Source organism: Leptopilina boulardi, unplaced genomic scaffold (assembly GCF_019393585.1).
Source record: "Leptopilina boulardi isolate dan_hultmark-lab unplaced genomic scaffold, ZJU_Lbou_2.1 LbouV2_126, whole genome shotgun sequence".
Classification (NCBI taxonomy): Eukaryota; Metazoa; Arthropoda; class Insecta; order Hymenoptera; family Figitidae; genus Leptopilina; species Leptopilina boulardi.
In genome coordinates, this window is record NW_026137670.1 from 1,249,021 (window position 1) to 1,267,760 (window position 18,740).

Below are 18,740 nucleotides of genomic sequence, written 5' to 3' on the forward strand. Positions count from 1 at the left end.
ATAAATATAGAAGGGGGGAGAAATGTGTGTGTGTGTGTGTCTCCTCTATAATATCGAAGTTTAGGAGAGAAACCTGGAATTGTGTACGAAGCACATTCTTGGTGTATAGTAGAACTTAGCCAAAGTTTCGAGCAAGGAACAACCCGTATAAACCGTTACATTCTTAGGGAAAGAAACAACGTAACTAATTTGCACACGAGTCACACGACACTATGGTTTACGGGGGATGTTGGGAAAACGAAAATGTATACGTGAACGTGTGTGGTTCTCAACTATATTGAAGATAATTATTCAGCACATGTAAGGAAACATTTTAATACCCCTTAAATGACTTGTCGAACTTTCAACAAAACAAGAATAATACAATTTTCATAAAAAATAATCACGTTCCTCAAAATTCATAACTAATGGCTATTCTTTCATTTATATTATTAATATCAGTAAAGTATTTTTTATAAATAACATTTCATGGATCAATAATTAAATAAACTGATATTAACTATAAAACAGAAATTATATTTATGTAAAATTAAATTTATAAATTAAAAGCAAAAAATAAAATATCGGTTTATTGGTCTTTTTCAATAATTCAAAGATTTTTAAACGGATTTGCCAATAAAATATTCGAATCAAATGTCATGTTTAGTTAAATATAAGAAAAAACCCAATATAAGTTTTTAAATATAAAAAAAAATCCAATATTCATTCATGTTTTGTAAAATTAAAAACTCAAGAATCGTATAACTAAATTAATGGTTTTTGAATCTTAAATATGATTTCCTTCTCAGAAAAAAAAATTATTAAAATTTAATTATATTTAAGTTCGTTAATATTTACTAAAATTTCAAATACGTTTATTAAAGATTGAAATATATTTTTAGTAGTCTAGTATTTTTTTATATTAATATTTCACATTTTGACATACATTTTTCCTGCACGAAAAAAAAACTTTATCTGCAACAGCGATATGTTTTCAAAAAAATGTTATTAAGTTAATAATTTTTTTAAGTTTCATTAAAGTTGAAAAGAATTAAAAAAAAACACTATAGAAAGTCAAAGTTCGTTACAAAAATTTTAAGGGGCATAAAAAAAGAATACAATGAAAATTCTATCTGTACGTGAATCGCCTTTTCAAAATGGCGTAAGAATAAATTCCTACGAATTATATATATATATATATAGATGTAAAAACCTGAATTTGAAAGGTCATTCGTTTTAATGAAAGTTTCGTAGAGCGGATCCGTGACAATTTCACCGACACTCTCCAAGTCTATACGACTTTGGTTCACGAGCTGAGAGTAATCTCGAGCTTAATTCTCGGTCGTGAATTACGCGGTCCGAAAGTTCCTGTATAGCAAAGTCTGTGCTGTCGACTGGGGGATTCTCGAGAGAAGTGACGACGATGTCGCGCGCGCTACGCTTTTGGCTTCTTCTTCTTCTTCTTCTTCTTCTACTACTTCTTTTTATTCTTTCTTTGGTCGCAGACTTGGTCCTCAAGAGAGGCATTTAAAAAGATTTTTCCAAGAGAAACTTGTCCCACCAAATAAAACTTGAGAGGGGGGTAAAGTGCGTTGTTCATGTAACTTGAAAAGTCTTTTTATATTTTCTCTTTTTTTTTTTTTTTTTTTGTATTTTGAAAAAAGAATAAATGAATCGAAGAGTCTCGAGGCGCATTCAAATCGATTTCAACGGTTGAGAAGCGCAACGATAAAGTTATTGCGATCGCGAACGAATTGAGATAGAAATACGACGAGGGACTTGCACTGTGAGCGCACGATATGGAAGATCGACCCCGGAGACTGTGGGGTCGGTCGCCCTGAGGATCCTTCGGCAAAATAGACTTGCCCACCTCGAATGCATTTGCTCTATCTCTTTTTCTCTCTTTTGGTCCATTGACGTCGCCGTTGGTTATGAATGTTGAACGTGGCACGATCGACCTGCGAATGTCGCGAATGATATACTGGCCCCTATAGCGGAAATAAAAAATGATTTTCCAAGCTGACACTCGTACACTATCTTTTCAACTGAAAACGTTTTACGAAAAGACGAGCCCCCTGTGTATTACAACTAAAAGCCAGTTTTTCCCCGCAAAAAAAGAAAACAGAAAAGTTTTCCACCTACTGAAACATTTTCCTAGATATAAAAAATTTCTGCCTAATTTAGAATTTTCCTATCTAGTTTACCAATTTTCCACCTACTTACAATATTTCCCAATTACTTGCATAATTTTCTACCTATTTTCGTCTTTTTCTGTCACTTTAAAACTTTTTCATCCTAGAAGATGACTACTTTGAATTTTTGCTATTTAACTTGGAAATTTTCCACTTTCTTGGTGAATTTTCTACCTTATCCTGTCATATTCTACCTATATCAATAATTTTCTACCTTTTTGGTGTATTTTCCACCTACTTAAAAAAGTTTTCTATACATATAATGAAATTCCTACTTTATTTAGACATTTCTTCTCTAGCTAAATAATTTTCCACCTAATTATAATATTTCCTAACCACCTACAGAATTTTCTACCTATTTTCAGCTTTTTCTGTTACTTTAAAATATTACCAACCTACAAGATGTTTTCCTACTTTGGATTTTTGCTATGTACCTTAGAAATTTTCCACCTTCTTGATAAATTTTCCGTCTGTTTTAGTCATTTTCTACCGTTTTGATGTATTTTCCACCTACTGAAATATTTATTTTCTAGTTTCTTACAGTAATTTCTATTTAATTAAGAAATTTTCCAGCTATTTAAACATTTTTTTTTTTATGAACTTTACGCAATTTCATCATTTTTAAAGATTTTTCCCGCACCTACTTGAGGATTTTCCTGCTTCTTGAATAATTTTCCAACTATCTTTTCAACTGAAAACGTTTTACGAAATGACGAGTCCCCTGTGTATACCGACTAAAAGCCAGTTTTTTTTCCTGCGAAAAAAAGGAAACCAAGAAAAAAAAGAACTCACCTCACGTATTTCTTCCTGAAAACACCCACCCACATACACACTACGATAGGTTGAAAAAGGAGAACCAAAAATAGGGCGTGATATTTTATGGCTAGATGACCTTTCACCTTTTTATGTTCCGGCCCTCGCAATAAATATCCGATTTTACTGGGTATTCTAATAAAAAAAAAAAAAAAAAAAAGATTTAAATGCAATTTTATCACACGGAAATTTTTACCCGGATAACTGCAAACTCGTATTTCCTTTCGATTAATCGTTTGATAGGGTAGATTGCGTATCTCCCCCCACCCTTTTCTTCTTTTTTTTTTTAATATTTAGAGACCGTTTCATTAGACACTCAAATATTGCGGTTTTAAGCTTTATTGTGTGAGCTTATACGCAAAATAAGTAGAGAATTTTTTTTCGGGTATAGATATTCACCGTTATATCAGGTTTCGTATCTGCAATCGTGGTATAGAGAAAAAGAGAGAGAGAGAGAGGGGGGAGGCTTCCCAAAGGGAAAGAGCTCTGGGGCTGGTCTGATTCATCCTGGCTCGGATTAAAATCCGATATTTGCGTCGCTATGAATAAGGATTTTTTTTTATTACCCTTGAAATTCATGGAAAATAGAAAAGGAAAGCCGAGTACAAAGGCTATTTTGTGCACCGAGCCATATTCGGTCCAGATTAATTGACTGGAAGGATTAAAATATTTTTTTTAATCCATACATATATATTATATAAATTGCTTTATTGCCAATGTCGACTGTAATACACATTTTTTTATGGATATTAATTTATATAAATCATTAAAATTTTCCACCTGCCTAATGAATTTTCCACCTATTTTAGACATTCTCTATCTTATTAATGTATTTTCTACCTACTGAAAAAATTTTCCTGAGTACTTAAAGAAATTTCTACTTACTTCAAACATTTCCTATACAGTTTAAAAAATTTTCCCACCTACTTACAGTATTTTCAACCTACTTGTATCATTTTCCACCAATTTTTCATTGTTTCTATTGCTTTAAACTATTTTCAACCTACAGAAAGTATTTCAATTTTCGACATTTCTTATCTAACTTGAAAATTTTCCACCTACCTAATGAACTTTCCATCTATTTTAGACATTTTCTACATTATTAATGTATTTTCCACCTACTAAAAGATTTTTCTAACTATCCAAAGCAATTTTCGTGAAATTTTCCACCTATTTAAAGATTTTTTGTCCATTTTCCCACCTATTTAAAGATTTTTTTTATATTTCGAATAAATTTTCCAACTGCTTAAGGCATTTTCCCTCTGTAAACAAAGTTTTCCACCAGCTTCAAGGTCTTTTTTTGCACTGTGAAGCATTTTCTACCTTCCTGAAACATTACCTATCCAATTTAGGCTCTAGTGACGTTTGAATTGTGAAAGAATTGGGAAAAAAAGTATTCTCTGCTATCTATTTAACTTTTGGCTATTTATTCGGAGAGAATTTACACCTTTTCTCGACGGCACAAAAGCATTTTAAATCAGCTTGTACCCTATTGGAATTCCAAGTACCGATAGCAAGGCGAGGGATCAGGCGAAATTTTCGAGCGTGCATTAACAAGAACAATGGAGCAATCCCGAATTGCAGAAGATCGTTTTATTATCGTGAGTTGTGTTCAGGTTCCTTTTAATAAAGCTATTTTTTGCAACATGTTTTTTGTTTTTTTTTTTTCTCTTTCTCGTTCTTTCTTCTCATCGCCATAGCTACCTCACGACCATTACTCTGATTGTAACGAACTCGAAAAATGTCACCGAGGATTTTTCTCCAAACTCTTAATTTTACATTAAGAAACAAAAAGAAAAAATACTTATTTTCAAACCGACTCTTCTCTAATTTCGTGTACCAAAAGTTAAAGACAAAAAAAAATACTTCATGCAAAAAAAGAAAATTGGCTGTGACAAAGAATTTTTTGTTTCCATAGAAAAATTTATAGTTACTGTAGGAAAAATTTAAATTGCAAAAAATCAAATTTACGAATTCATTTCTTTTCGTGTGTTAGTAATTTGTGAACTTTGGCAAATCGAGGAGGATTTTGTACCTGGAAAGAGCCTCACGTAATCTATTAAATAGATAAGGATTTTGTGCCCCTCGTTGATGCTATTCGACTTTGTAGAAAACATTTCCACAGAAATAGAATGCGAATGTTACGAGAACAGTGGGATAAACGCGGAAACGAGCTGTGCGCCAAGAATTGGTGGTCCGGGAAAACTTGCAGAAACACTATATAGTTTCGCGTTTCTCTCCCCCTCTCTCTCTCTCTTTCTCTCTCTCTATAGATATATTTGATGGTTTTCAAAGGGGGAGAAAAGCACGGCTTATTCTGCCGTTATTTTTCACTCGGCGGTGAAAAATTGAAGCCACTCCAAAAATCGGAAATCGATTACGTTGAAAATCCAAGTGCACTTGGAAGAAAGAAGGCGCTGAGAGGGAGAGAGAGAGAGAGAGAGAAAGAAGGAAGAAAGAAGGGGATAGAGCAAAAGTTGCGAGAGGGTATCAGAGAATGAAATACTTCAAGACTACCGAGTATGCAATGTCCTATGTGATATTTTTGCGACTCCCAACATTCGCACAAATCGAATTCTACACGAAAAGAAAAACTTGTATTCACTCGCAACTCTCTCTCTCTCTCTCTTTCTCTTTCTCTCTCTTAGAAAGCACTTCTCAAGAAGGGAAAAGTCAAATATTTTTCTACAAAAATACGTCTAGACAAATCTATTTCACGCGTGAATCATTGACTTATTCAATGTATAAATTTGACTGATTCTATATATATATATATTTTTTTTTTATGTATCGACTTTACTTATATTCAGATGTATAGATTTTTACTTATATTCAATATATGAATTTGATTTCTTCATTTCTTGTGTGTCGTTTATATTTGAACACATTCAGTGTGTAATTTAAGGGAACGATTTGTAGATATTTTGTTTCGCTACATATAGAGAGGTATTATATATATAATATTTTCAAGAAGCAATTTTAAAGGTTGAAATATTCCATCAGAGTTTCAATTTTTTTTTTCTCCAATATATGTATGAAAATGTATTTCGCGAATCAATGCCAGCAGTTGGTAGGGGGGGAAGCTTTGAAAATCAAAATCTTTAGGAAAAAAAAGTATTTTTTTCATTATATTTTTAGAAATTTCAAATTGAAATTTTCGTTATAAATGAAGACTTTTTTTTCTACACTAGATACTAAGTAAACTTTTATTTTTTCAAGTGACCAATCTATTTAAACACGAATTGGAAAATGTTGAAGGAAAAAAGCCAACGAGAGAAAGACGATGGGAATGCGGAATGCCAAGTGGAATTTTGCTGCTTAGAGACACGTAGAAAAGCGGATGTACCTTTAAAGATCAGGGAAAATGAAGGTTTCGCTGCATTTGCTTCTTCTTCCTCTCTTTTCTGTTTTTTCTTCTTCTTCTTCTTCTTCTTTTTTTTGGGGTAGTGGTTCAATTCAGTTGGTGTGTCTGATTCAAGAACATGGTAAAAGAGGTGCAAAGTACGATTGCTCTACCTCACTAAATTTAGGTAAGGAATTTCAGTTAACTCGTGCTAAATTCAGTGAATTGGGTACATCAAGAGAAAGGTTACGTACTCACACGTGGGAATTAGATTAGCTTCGTTGTACGGGTTACACAAAGAAGAAAAGTGAAAAGGATGAACCGCGAACAAGCGAACTATTCCGAGGGTTTAGAGACCAAGAATAAAAAGGAAAAAAAAAAAGAACAGGGATGGAGAAAAAAAAAGAAGAACGAGAGGTAAAAACAGTTGTGCTTCAGAATACTAAAGATCCCTTTTTTTTCTCTCATTTTTTTTCTATTTCCATCAGAAATGCGTTTTATCAATAAACGTGTGAAGAGCACAAATTATTCCTGTAGTTGATGAAAAATATTTTCTATTTACAAAAACAAAAAACCATTTAAATAAAATATTTACAACAAATTGTTTTTTACCGGAGGAGAGAATAGAAAAATTCAGAATTAGGTTTTGAAAAATTAAAATTTTTTTACGAAAATAAACTGAATTGCAGTGGATAAAATGAAAAAAAGAATGTGAAAAACTGATGGAATATGACAATCGTAAAATTGCGAAAACTTTCCGAGATTGGGAAAAAAAGCTATGGCAGCAGCAGTTTTTTTTTTTTTTTTTGGGTGTAGAGTCGTTATCTATGCTTTTGATATTTTTGAGATGACGTTTTGAGGGACCTCTGGGATATGAAGGTAATTGAGAAAATGCATCCACAATTTCCAATGTTATATACATTTTCTAAAGTTATTACAAATATATTAGTTCAAAAATACTGTTTTGAAAAATTGTTTCCAACTTTTCTAAAAAGTCAATCAGCTAATAAATAATTTTCTCCAGGGTTATTGAATTTTTAAATTAAATCCATTTGCTATTTTAGAAAACAATTCAAGAATATTTTAACTAATTTCATTTTTATTTAATAGATTTTGCAATTATTTCCAAATAGTTCTGAAAAGTTAAGCGTAATATAAAATGGCATCTTTTTTACCGATTTAGGATAAAGCAGATTTGACTGTTCTGTTTTACCGTTTAATGATAATGCAGATTTGGCTATTCTGTTTTACCCATTAATAATAATGAAAACTCGACTGATTTTCGGTGAAATGTAACTGAATTTCAGTGAAAATCTTACTGAAGTGATTTTAGTTGCTATATCCGGTATAGATTTTCAAATGAAATTTACGGCAAGTGAATCATCATAAAAAGAGGTTTATTACTCGTTCGATCAAGGAAATGTCAGTTAAGCTGTTGTATGTGGAATAAAGAGAAGGTCATGCACCCTGCTTGGGGGTGTTGGATTTTGAGAAGGGAGGGATATGTGTTATAAGCAGTGATGGTTAGACACAGACACGAGGAAGGCGAGGTAATGCGCAGTAAATTGAGGCAACCGGGTGTCGCGGATGTGCCACAAATCTTGGTCGTATAAGGTCGTGGTTAGGTCACGTCGTTGGGTCAGTCAGATCAGTCGCTAGTTACTGCTAAAGTGACTTGGGTTAAATGTGTGTTGGTGACATGAGATGCCTTGTCTGCTCCATTAGATATTTTCCCAGTGGATATAGCTTTACATTTACAATTACAATATTTACTTTTATTCTCATGATTTTACTGTAACTATTTTTATCTTTTGAAAATTGAATTTCTAAACAAGAACGATAGAGAAATATCAGTGTGTGCAAACAACAGAAAACAGTTTAACGTGTCGCGACGATAATGTATATAGAATGTGTACAAAAGTCGACTAAGTCGATGAATTGAAGCGTGCAAGCGATTTTGATTTATCTATCGTTTGGATTTCTGCGGTGCGCGAAGGGGATTCCAAGGAAGATGAAAGAAAGTTAAAAGAAGGGGGATAAATGAGAAAAGGGGGAAGAAGAAAAGAAGAGAGGAGAGGAGAAAGAAGAAGAAGAAGTGAGAGGATGGAAGTAGAGAAGAGTGGCGCGGCTGCTGCGTGGATTGGACCCAGCCAAGTGTGCGATAATCGCCAAGGAATAGAGACCCTCTCTCGCTTCGACTTTCCGCTCACTACCTTCATCCTTTCTCTTCTATACCTTGCTCTCTCGCGAACCCTTGTGAGCTCAACGAACGTTCAAGACCCTCGCACACCGCTCGTTAATGCTCTTGCCCCCGTGTATCATCTCTCACACACACACAGCATCCAAAAGGGGACTCAAGGCGCCAGCGTTTGGGATCACTGCGTTTTACGTAACCGCACTCTACGTTGATAATTCCGCAATCAGCAAGGGGTTCCATCCCCTTTTTCGATATCTATATACGCTACTTTACATCCTCTTTTATTAAACAACGCACTACTATGTTTGCTTTTCAATAAATGTTTCAAAAGTCGTTGCGAATTCCTCTTGCTATATATACAAATGGCCCTATTCCCATGGGACTCTGTTATAACCCTCCTTTTATAAGAGTGCGAAACGAGTACATGTTGAATGATTTATCTCTCTTTCGTCACTTCAAAAGCAATTGACAAATTTGATTTTTCAGCCGCAATTTTCAATCTTGTCGAAAAGGGCTTAATTTCCTAATTACTAACCCTATAAACAGAGAGCATACATATCTCTCTTAGAGCCAAATAAATTTTATTTGTGCCAACTAAACGCAAATAGAAAATTTCTCTCGACGTAGCTCTTATTATTTTTTTGGTTTTCAAATTATAAAGAGTAAAAAAGTCAAATTTTAATAAATTGAAATTAAAAGTGTAAAAAATGAGTTATATAAATAAACTTACCCATGCTTCGTGCGGCGACGGTGCAACCGCTGGTCAACAGCCATACGAAAAGCAAACTACTCAGAATGCCTTTCCGTCGACCCTTTCGGCACTCCATGACAAGGCTCCGAGCTCCAACTACGCCTGAAATTAGAAATTAATTCTTCATTAGTATCCAAAGAGACAAAAAAAATTAAAATAGTCAAACAATAATAAAATCTTTTTTACATTCCTATATAAAGATACAAAAGAAAAGAATCTAAATTACAATATAAAATTGAAAAAAAAAAGTTTTGAAAATTCTTTTACATTTAATATTGATGAAAAAAAATGTTTTTTTTTTCTCCAAAATCCTCTCTATTTGTTTCAAAATTTTGTTTTCAACTATGGAAAATAGCGCGCGTCTACTTCTCTTCGTCGTCGACGACGAGTGAACAAACTAAATCACATTTACATAAAGTTCACGAAAGTAAATTGCACTTTAAGCACTTTTGTGTCACGAGATTCTAAAACCGGTCTTACAGCATATAAATATTCAATTTCTTCAATTTGAACGTATTCTGTAAATTTTCCTTGTAATTATATATATATACATATGTATACAGTTTTTTTTATACATATATATATATATAAGAGATTGTCAATTAATAAATAATAATTTTGAAAATTAATCTCCAAAAATAGTCAACAATTAAAATACACTTGACTACAAAATTTCCCCGCTGCAAATAATTAAAATAATAATAATAATAATCGGATCCTAATAATTATAAGCGTACTTTTCGAAATTCTCGAAACTTTTGAAATTAATCACTAATTACCATCGAATTCAGGAACTTTGTATAAAGTCCTACTTAACCCATCCAATTTACATGTAAATTAGTTTAATAGATTTGGTAACGATATATATTATTCAATATATATATACATTGAGAGAACAAAGAATAATTTCGAAATTGTTTTTGTATCAAAGTACTATCGATATTGTTATTAATATTACTATAATTGTTAATATTAATATTACTATTATTTTTAATGTTATTATTATTATTATTATTATTATTATTATTATTCGCTAAAATGCGGAAAAAAAAATAATTCGTCAATTATTCAAAGTTTTTAATTAACAAAAAATTAATTATGAAATTTCCAAACAGAGTGGTTCATTTTCCAAGGATTAAAAGAAGGGGGGTGGGGGAAGAGGAGGTAGTATATAATGAAGCTATATTCGACAGAGTCTTCATAAAGTTAATTACAATGAGCAAAGAGAACGTGAAAACTGTTTTTCCCTTAGACTAGGTAAACATCCAACTATATTCTGGGTTATTTCACTGGGTTGTTTTCTAAAATATATCTACTGCCAAGTTTTCCTTGTCGAAACAATTGAAAAATTCAGTTTTTTTTTTAAATGAAAAACAACAGCCTAAAGCTATTATATTATCATTTTTAAAGAGGCATATTATTTTGTACTTATTTTTTCACCGCTTAACGTGAAAAATAAAGTTAATTATAGCGGAGAAACTTTTTTCTGATGAACGCACGAAAACAATATAAATATATATAAATACACAAAAAGAAAGAGGGGGAAACAGAGTTCACTGTTCCATGAGAAATCATAGAATTCACAGACATGGAAGGAAAATGCATTCTATTGTTAGTAAACAGGATAAATCGGCAAAATCCGCGAGTCGAACAAAATAAACTATGGAAGAGATGATTCGAGAGTTTGGAGAAAGGAGAGAGCGAGAGAGAGAAAAAAAGAGAGAGAGAGAGAGAGACAAAAAAGGCCAAAAAATATAGTGGATGCAGTACCTGAATGATCGGGAACTGAACATGAATGTGGGTTAACGAACCCCAAAAAAGAAAAACAATTTCACATCAGCATTTCAACGTTTACGCGTTTACACAATAGAACCCGGAATGAAAACATTCCACCCACTCTCACATTGAATTCGTTGTTACGATACTTAATTCCACTGTGATTCCATACCCATTGAATTGTCGATCTCAGCCAAAAAACCAACCAACGATAACACTTCACCTTATTTCGGTGAAATAAATTTGACAATAAAAAAAGAACTACCCTTTCCATGCAAAAAATCAAATATTTTTTTAAAAATTATTCTATGCAATTTAATTATCATTTCTGGAAAAATATATATTTTTCCTTATACTAAATTCATTTAACGATACAAAAATTTTAAAATAAAATCTAGATTAGTATTTGGAGTATAAAACACACACACACTCACACATACGTTTATAACAATGTCGACAATGATTCAATAAAATTTAAATTTCCAAGAGCTCTAATTTAATTATGAAAATAAATGTAATATTTGAAAGAATACAGATTAAATGGAAAATCAGAGGCACACTGATTTATTGTATATTCAGCGAGTTCACTGCCATTGTCAATTTATTTCATCCTCCTCCCTCTGTGAAACCCTACAATCCCCCTACCCCCCCCCCCTTTCGCGAAAAGCCAATGCTGAAAAAGTAATTGCTTCCTCCGATCAATTCACTAGTCAAATACGGATACTTGGCCAATTTCGAAAACCAAATCATCCTTCTACGACTGCTTTTATAGGACAATTTAAAAAAGATAGAATCCTTATAATAAAACAAAAACAAAAAAATTTTTACATAAAAAAAAATATAATTTTTTATATAAAAAATATTTCTTTGTATTAAGAATTTAAAAAAAGTTTTTTTTTTCATATTTAGAAGATAAAAAAAAAATGTTATATTAACCCTTTCAGGGGTGGTGGTACCCTATTTGCTTTTAGTTTTTTCTGTATTTTGAACATATTTTTCAATACTCCTGTACTTGTGGTTATTTTTTTGAAAAAATGTAAGGGTTAATAATTTTCATGTGTTTATTAATATTTTTTCGAATAAACAGAAGAATGTGAACATATTGTTTACCAAACAATAAACAATACAATTTGTTTACTTTAAACATATTTTTTTTTTTTTTTTTTTTCATTAAACTACGTTCCATGTGAATAAATTGCATAAAGCAAACAAAACTTTTATTGGAATTTGTATATTTTATCAAATATTTCGTTTAATTTAAATAAAATATAAATAAATAAACATAAATATACCAGGTAAAAAAAAATTAACAAACAAATAAATTGTTCTGAAAACGAGTATACTAATTAAAAATGTTTATAAATGTAAAATACATTTTATATCAAAAAATAAACAAAGCTGTATATAAATAATTTACAATTAGGGAGAAAATTACAAAAATTAATTGCAAAAATATTCAATAATTTTAAAAGAAAATAGTAAATATTAAAAAATGAATATCCTTATGATAATACAGAAACTTTAATTTTCAAAAAAACGGTCTTTTTTTTTATTAAAATGACAAAAAAAAAATTTAATTCTTCTATGATAGTTAATTATAATTTTCATCTACAATTGTAGATATTATTTTAAATGAAAATTCCCCGACCATAAGTTATTTGTAACTAATGATGATTGAATTGCGCTAAATTGTATAATATTATGTACGTCTACAATTTCATATATATATATATATATATATATATATATATATATATGTAACACGGAATGTAATAAAGCACATGCCAAACATCGTATTTTCACCGAGCAATTGAAATTCCTATATATTTGTTACCGAAACTTTTGATAAATGTGTTATCCTAATACATTTTTTTTTAAATAGTAATAATAAACACAAAATAATTAACAGTACACTATAAAATCAGTTGGCCAATAACTACAATTGAACCTAAAGTGAGAATTTTTGGAAAATTCAAATACGAAAAAATTTCAACCACAGGGGGAATCGAACCCGAAAGCGTATGACTAAAATAAAGTCCAGCGCTTAACGATCGCAGCTATTGGGGACCTAAAAATTCTCTGTAAATTGTTAGGCAATAAAGTAAGCAGTTATTTCACACTGAACTTTCATAAATCAACAAATTTTACTTTAAACGAAAAAAAAAGAAAACGAAAACTTATAATCATACAAGGAACAAGAAATGAACGAAAGAAGAATTAAAGGAGGAGGAGGAGAAAAAGCAGCGTGAAGAAACGAGAATGGAAAAAACGTAAGGTGCATTGCTCCACGCTTCATTAGGCGTAATTTCTCGTTTCCTTGTGAAAAAGTGGCGGTTCCCAAGTTCGGATTCTAGAATTTTTTTTTTTTTTTTTTAAAGAAGCCACTACTACTTCTTAAAGATGGCAATCACAGTTATTATCAAACTGATCGCATCTGGCCATGGAGCGCGTGGATTCTTCACGATTGTAAAAATTCGTTGAAGGGATAATGGTAACGGAGATATAATTCGCGCGATTTCTGCACGGATACATGTAAATACATATAAATACATACAAATACATGTAAATACGTATGAATACATGTAAATACGTATAAATACATGTAAATACGTATAAATACATGCAAATACGTATAAATACATGTAAATACGTATAAATACATGTAAATATATATAAATACATATATATATATATATAGAAAAGTTAATGCGATGATAACATCGGTGGATTAATTATGCGTAATGCGCGTTATAAGCGCGCATCGTGCCCGCAAAAGGTTTATCCCAACAACACTGTAGAAACGCAACCGTGTAACATTCAATTATCGTTGTACTCCCGAAGAGTTTACAGATGTTTCCGCGATAATCACGTTAGTCCAGATTATGCGTTTATACCTTTTGCCGCCACCATTGAATTCCAAAACCGTTAACGAGAGAATGAACGAGAGAACCGCAACTGTATGACTAATTAGATTTCGCTGACTCGAGAGTAAAACAGCCTCGATTACTCTCTACGAAATGTTTGGGCTTTTGCCGAATCTCACTCACTCCCACCCACCCCTCTTAAAATACGCGCAGCATCGAACATTTTCATCCACCAAAATCCAGGTGAAAATGTTAATTATGGGAAACGCGAAAGCATTTGGAATTTCTCCAACAAACTTGTATTAAACCATTACATATATATATATAATACATCTCAATTGGAAATATTTCTCACCAACTATTCATAGTGGTCTTTTTTTGAATACCTTTACTAAATTATACAGATGTCTGTAAAAAAAATAATTTTGACACCAAAAAAATTTGGTGCCGGAAACTTTGTCCATAAAAAATATATTTTTAATTGTAAAAAGTTTTAATAAATTTTTCTTTTTAAATAATTTCAGTGAAATTAGTAATTAGTAAACGATAGTAATTGCTATACTTTTAATTAATAGTAAACTGAAACAATAGCGTAATACGTATTTTCTGAAAACACATTTTCCGCGTCTGTTATAATACTGAATTTTTTATACAACAAAATGTTAATTAAATATTTCTTTCTTTTGAAAGAATATACACTTATTTCACAGAAAGAACGTGGTTCTCAATTAAAAATCTTACTGTGTGTCAGTTCACTATAATAAAAAAAAAAAAAAAAAAAAAGAAAAAAAATTTCTTTGGGAATACCGCCTTGTAATTACGTTTCGCGTGACAGAGATGCATCCTTCTTTTTACCTTCGGAAATATGACACGCGTTTTCGTATATGTATAGTATATATATATAGTATATACATATATATATAGCAACTTGTGAAGAAAGATCTGTGTCACTTGTTTCCGGTTACAGTAATGCAGACTAAGTGCCACGTTGATTATTCTTTTGTATGAAAATTAAGTAGAGTGCACGAATAAAAATCGAGTTCAAAAAAGCAAGTATACACATCAGTTTTATACTTTAGAAGATATATGCATATATATAAAAAATATACCGCAATTCATTTAGATGATGTTGCAAAAAAAAAAAAATTTTTTTCTAATTTTCGTTAGTTTTAAAATGTTTTAGCTTTAAACCTTTTTTTTTAGGGTTTTCTGGCTCAGACTCGAAAGCCTTATAGCAACCGTTTGGGCATGTATTATTTATAATTTTTTTTAGTAGAAACACAGAAAATTAAAAGGCATTAAAATAAGCTGCAACGCTTATTATTTTAATCCAATTTTACTTATTTTAATACCAAAATGGATTAAAATAAAATTGAATTAAAATAATAAGCGTTGCAGCTTATTTTAATGCCTTTTTATTTTCTGTGAAAAAATTGAATTATTATTTATAAAAAAATGTATCTCTAACCTTAAACTGCACCATAATCTGCTGGAAACACACACACGCGATTTAAAAAATTTCGAACACTCCCGAAACTGCGTTTTAATTGAAAAAAAAATACTTTTCTTAAAAATTGAAACGATCGCGGTTTTAAGAATTTCGATCACTCCCGGCAACAAAAAAAAATTACTTAAAACGACAAAAAAATCACCATTTTTAAAATTAAAAAATATTTAAAACTTCTTTTAAAATTAGAAAATTTACTCCCCTAAACAGGTCAAGACACGAATTGCAACTGATTAAATTTTATTATCTTTGGGGATTTTATGACCTTTGGTTTACGGTACACTTAGTACTTGAATGTAAACATAAAAATTGGGAGGCAGGTATAAAAATACCTAATTTAAAAATCGATTTAATCCAGATTTAAAATACAAATTATATAATATTTTTTTATTCAAATATTATTTCACTGATTCCGTTTCTTTTATATTAAAAAAAATATTCCACGCATCTAAACAAAACAACAACTACTCTCTAAATCTGAATTAGTAAAAATGTTTACTAATTTGAATTAGTGACTCACTTTTTGCTTCTGAATTAGTTAAATTTTACTAATTATTAGTAATTTCTACTAACAATTAGTAAAATTTAACTAATTCAGAAGCAAAAAGTGAGTCACTAATTCAAATTAGTAAACATTTTTACTAATTCAGATTTAGAGAGTAAAGATTCTAATTACTAAAAAATATTTTTTTATGTGATTTTGATTTTTTTTTTTAAAAAAGGGATGGGGGGTGTGAATTTTCAAATAGCACATAGTATCGGCGTTATCTTGTGGTGAAAGGGAACTACCACAAGAAGCATCATCCTCCCTCTTCTATAAAGAGCATAAGTGGGAGAATGGTTAAAGCGTCGTCGTGTCTTGGGGGTGGCATGAAGCAATGGAATTTCAGAAATGCCGTTAGACATTTTTGGAGAGGAAGAGGATGAGAAGCCTTGAAGGGAGGGAGGGGGGCAAAGGGGGGGGGGGGTTGGTACTACCCCAAGCATCTATACTCTAAAGGTCTATACGTACGGACAAATTACTCGAATATCGAAGATCGGCATGCAGCAAGAGAGGCATGCGGCACAAGTTAGAAGACGTGCTCCTTGCGACAGGAACGTTCTCAACTCCTTTTTTGAATTTTCCAACCGAAGAGGGCCTTTTATCCCCCCCCCCCCCTCACCCTTCTTCCCTAAAGTCGATAATGACAAACTTTCATTAAATTGTTTCCCCTCGTATAAGCTCCATGAAAAAAATTCTTCATCACACCCTTCGTCGATCCCTATACAGTAAATGCCAAACAAATTCCAACATTGTTTATATGGTGCAAAAAAAAAAATTTCTTTAAATAAATTCAAAATAAAAAATAAATTATCAAATTTATTTTTAAAAAAAAATATGATTCGAAATATTTCAATTACATTTGTTTCGAAAACAATTATTTTGAAGAAAATATAATTATTAAAATTCGAAAAAAAAATTACTTCAATGTGATTAAATTTTTTTGGCATTTTTTTTTCTCACTGACAAAAGAAATTGTAGATAATAAATGATTCATAGATAAATATTAGTTCATGACAAACGTGAACTTGTGTTGGTAAATAAACAAAAATCCATCGCTCTTCATCCACTCTTATCATCAATATTTGGGGTAAGTTTAAATATAGAATTATAAACACCTATGACAATCGACACGTGATGTTTCTAAATAAGCTTAAGGGTAGTACTAACCAATCGATTGTGAAAATAAGTATTGAACATACACACAAAAAGGTTGCACCCGCTTGAATACATATTCCAATATATATAAGATTAAAGGGGATAAATTTCTTATTTTCCATTTTATTGACATTAATGAATTCTTTTTTTTTACATTAACTACGATAATCATTATTTTTCCCTTTCTAAGTAATCATTATAATTTTCAAAAATTTAATTAAAAATTTTTTTTTTGTTAATATATCAATATTATATCAGTAATAATGAAGAACGTAAAAATAAATAAATTGCTTTTCAATTAGTAACAATGAGATCAATGTAAATAACAAAAAAGCTTTCAATTAGTTAGAGCTTTAAAATAAGCTATAAAAAGCTTTAAATGACGAGAAAGAGAGAGAGAGATTCAAATTCAGTGTTGTAAATTTACGATCAGTAACTACTAATTAAGCAAAAACAACTTTTCAGCTATGTACTAGTGCTTAAAAATATTAATTACAGACTTAACTGAAAAGTTGATAAAATTTTCATTATATACGAAATCCGTATATATATAAATAATTATCACAATACATATAATCTAAATTAAAAATAATAATGTAAAACATCCTACTTTTTTTTCACATATAGAGATTTAAAAAAAATAAAAGCCTTTTTGGTCTTTACATTTATAACCCCAAAAAGGATTTTGTACATATACAAAGAAACATACATCCATTAAAAAATCCATATCGATGTTACCAAAAATAGAGTAGAACATAAAAAGTGTTCACAAAAAAAAAAAAAAAAAAAAAGGTTAGAATATTGACTTGTGTCCATTTTTAACAACATTCTCTCCAGTAGACAAATAAAATTTCACATAAAAAGTGAATCTAAAATAGCTTTTAAAACAAAAAAATTAACAAGCTTTTGCACAAATAGAATTTTGTCCTTTTTTTTCTACATATAAATCAAAATTATACTATTCAGAGTTAACTTAATATTGTCTTAATTTCATTAAAATTTACTAATTATTATTATATTATCTTTTAAATAATTATATTTTTGTATTTTATATAATAAAAGTTTTTAATAATTTTTCTTTTAAATTCAATTTAGTTTGTTTTTCCCTAGTCTCAGTGTTCTCAAAATGCAATTTTGTAAAATGTTTTTTAATACACGGAATTTCATTTAGAAAAGTCAAGTTTCTCTCTCTCTTTTTCTCTCTTAGCTTCTCTCCTAGAGGAACAAGACAAACTTTCGTTGAGGGCAGTAAAATTCACGTTATGACAGAGGAAAGTACCTACCCTTCCACTGATGCAGGAAGTATCAAAAGTATAAAAAGTCTTTTTGCGGTTAAAAAAGAAAAGTCGTGGCATTTGCTCTGGCGCCAAGAAAAGTATAAGTTAATGCTTCTCGCACTTGGCAAAAGTGCAACTTACGAGAGGATGATATAGGAAGGCCACGAAGGTCGTAAGCTTTCATTCTTGTTTGCATAAAGTGTACTCTTATCGGATCAAAATAAGCAGCTTCTTTTAATCCTGCCCCATTCTTTCTCTCATGGGTCCTTTGCAAAATCAAAAAAAAAAAAAAAAAAGTAAAGAAAAATATCTTTAAGAATTCACCTAACAAAACTTCAATCT

General features: G+C 30.7%; 1 protein-coding gene and 1 long non-coding RNA gene across 12 annotated transcripts in view; one reads left to right on the forward strand and one right to left on the reverse strand.

Moving 5' to 3' along the window:
• Positions 1–18,740, forward strand: part of LOC127291210 (uncharacterized) — a 248,864-nt gene that overhangs the window by 176,346 nt on the left and 53,778 nt on the right. The window lies entirely within an intron of this gene.
• LOC127291197 (latrophilin Cirl-like) overlaps positions 1–18,740 on the reverse strand; it is a 332,370-nt gene that overhangs the window by 170,478 nt on the left and 143,152 nt on the right. For all 11 annotated transcript variants that reach the window (XM_051320149.1, XM_051320158.1, XM_051320151.1 and 8 more), the window contains one exon: positions 9,255–9,377. In XM_051320149.1, coding sequence (XP_051176106.1) covers positions 9,255–9,351 — 97 coding nt within the window. In that variant the 5' untranslated portion in view covers positions 9,352–9,377. The remainder of the gene's footprint in view (positions 1–9,254; positions 9,378–18,740) is intronic.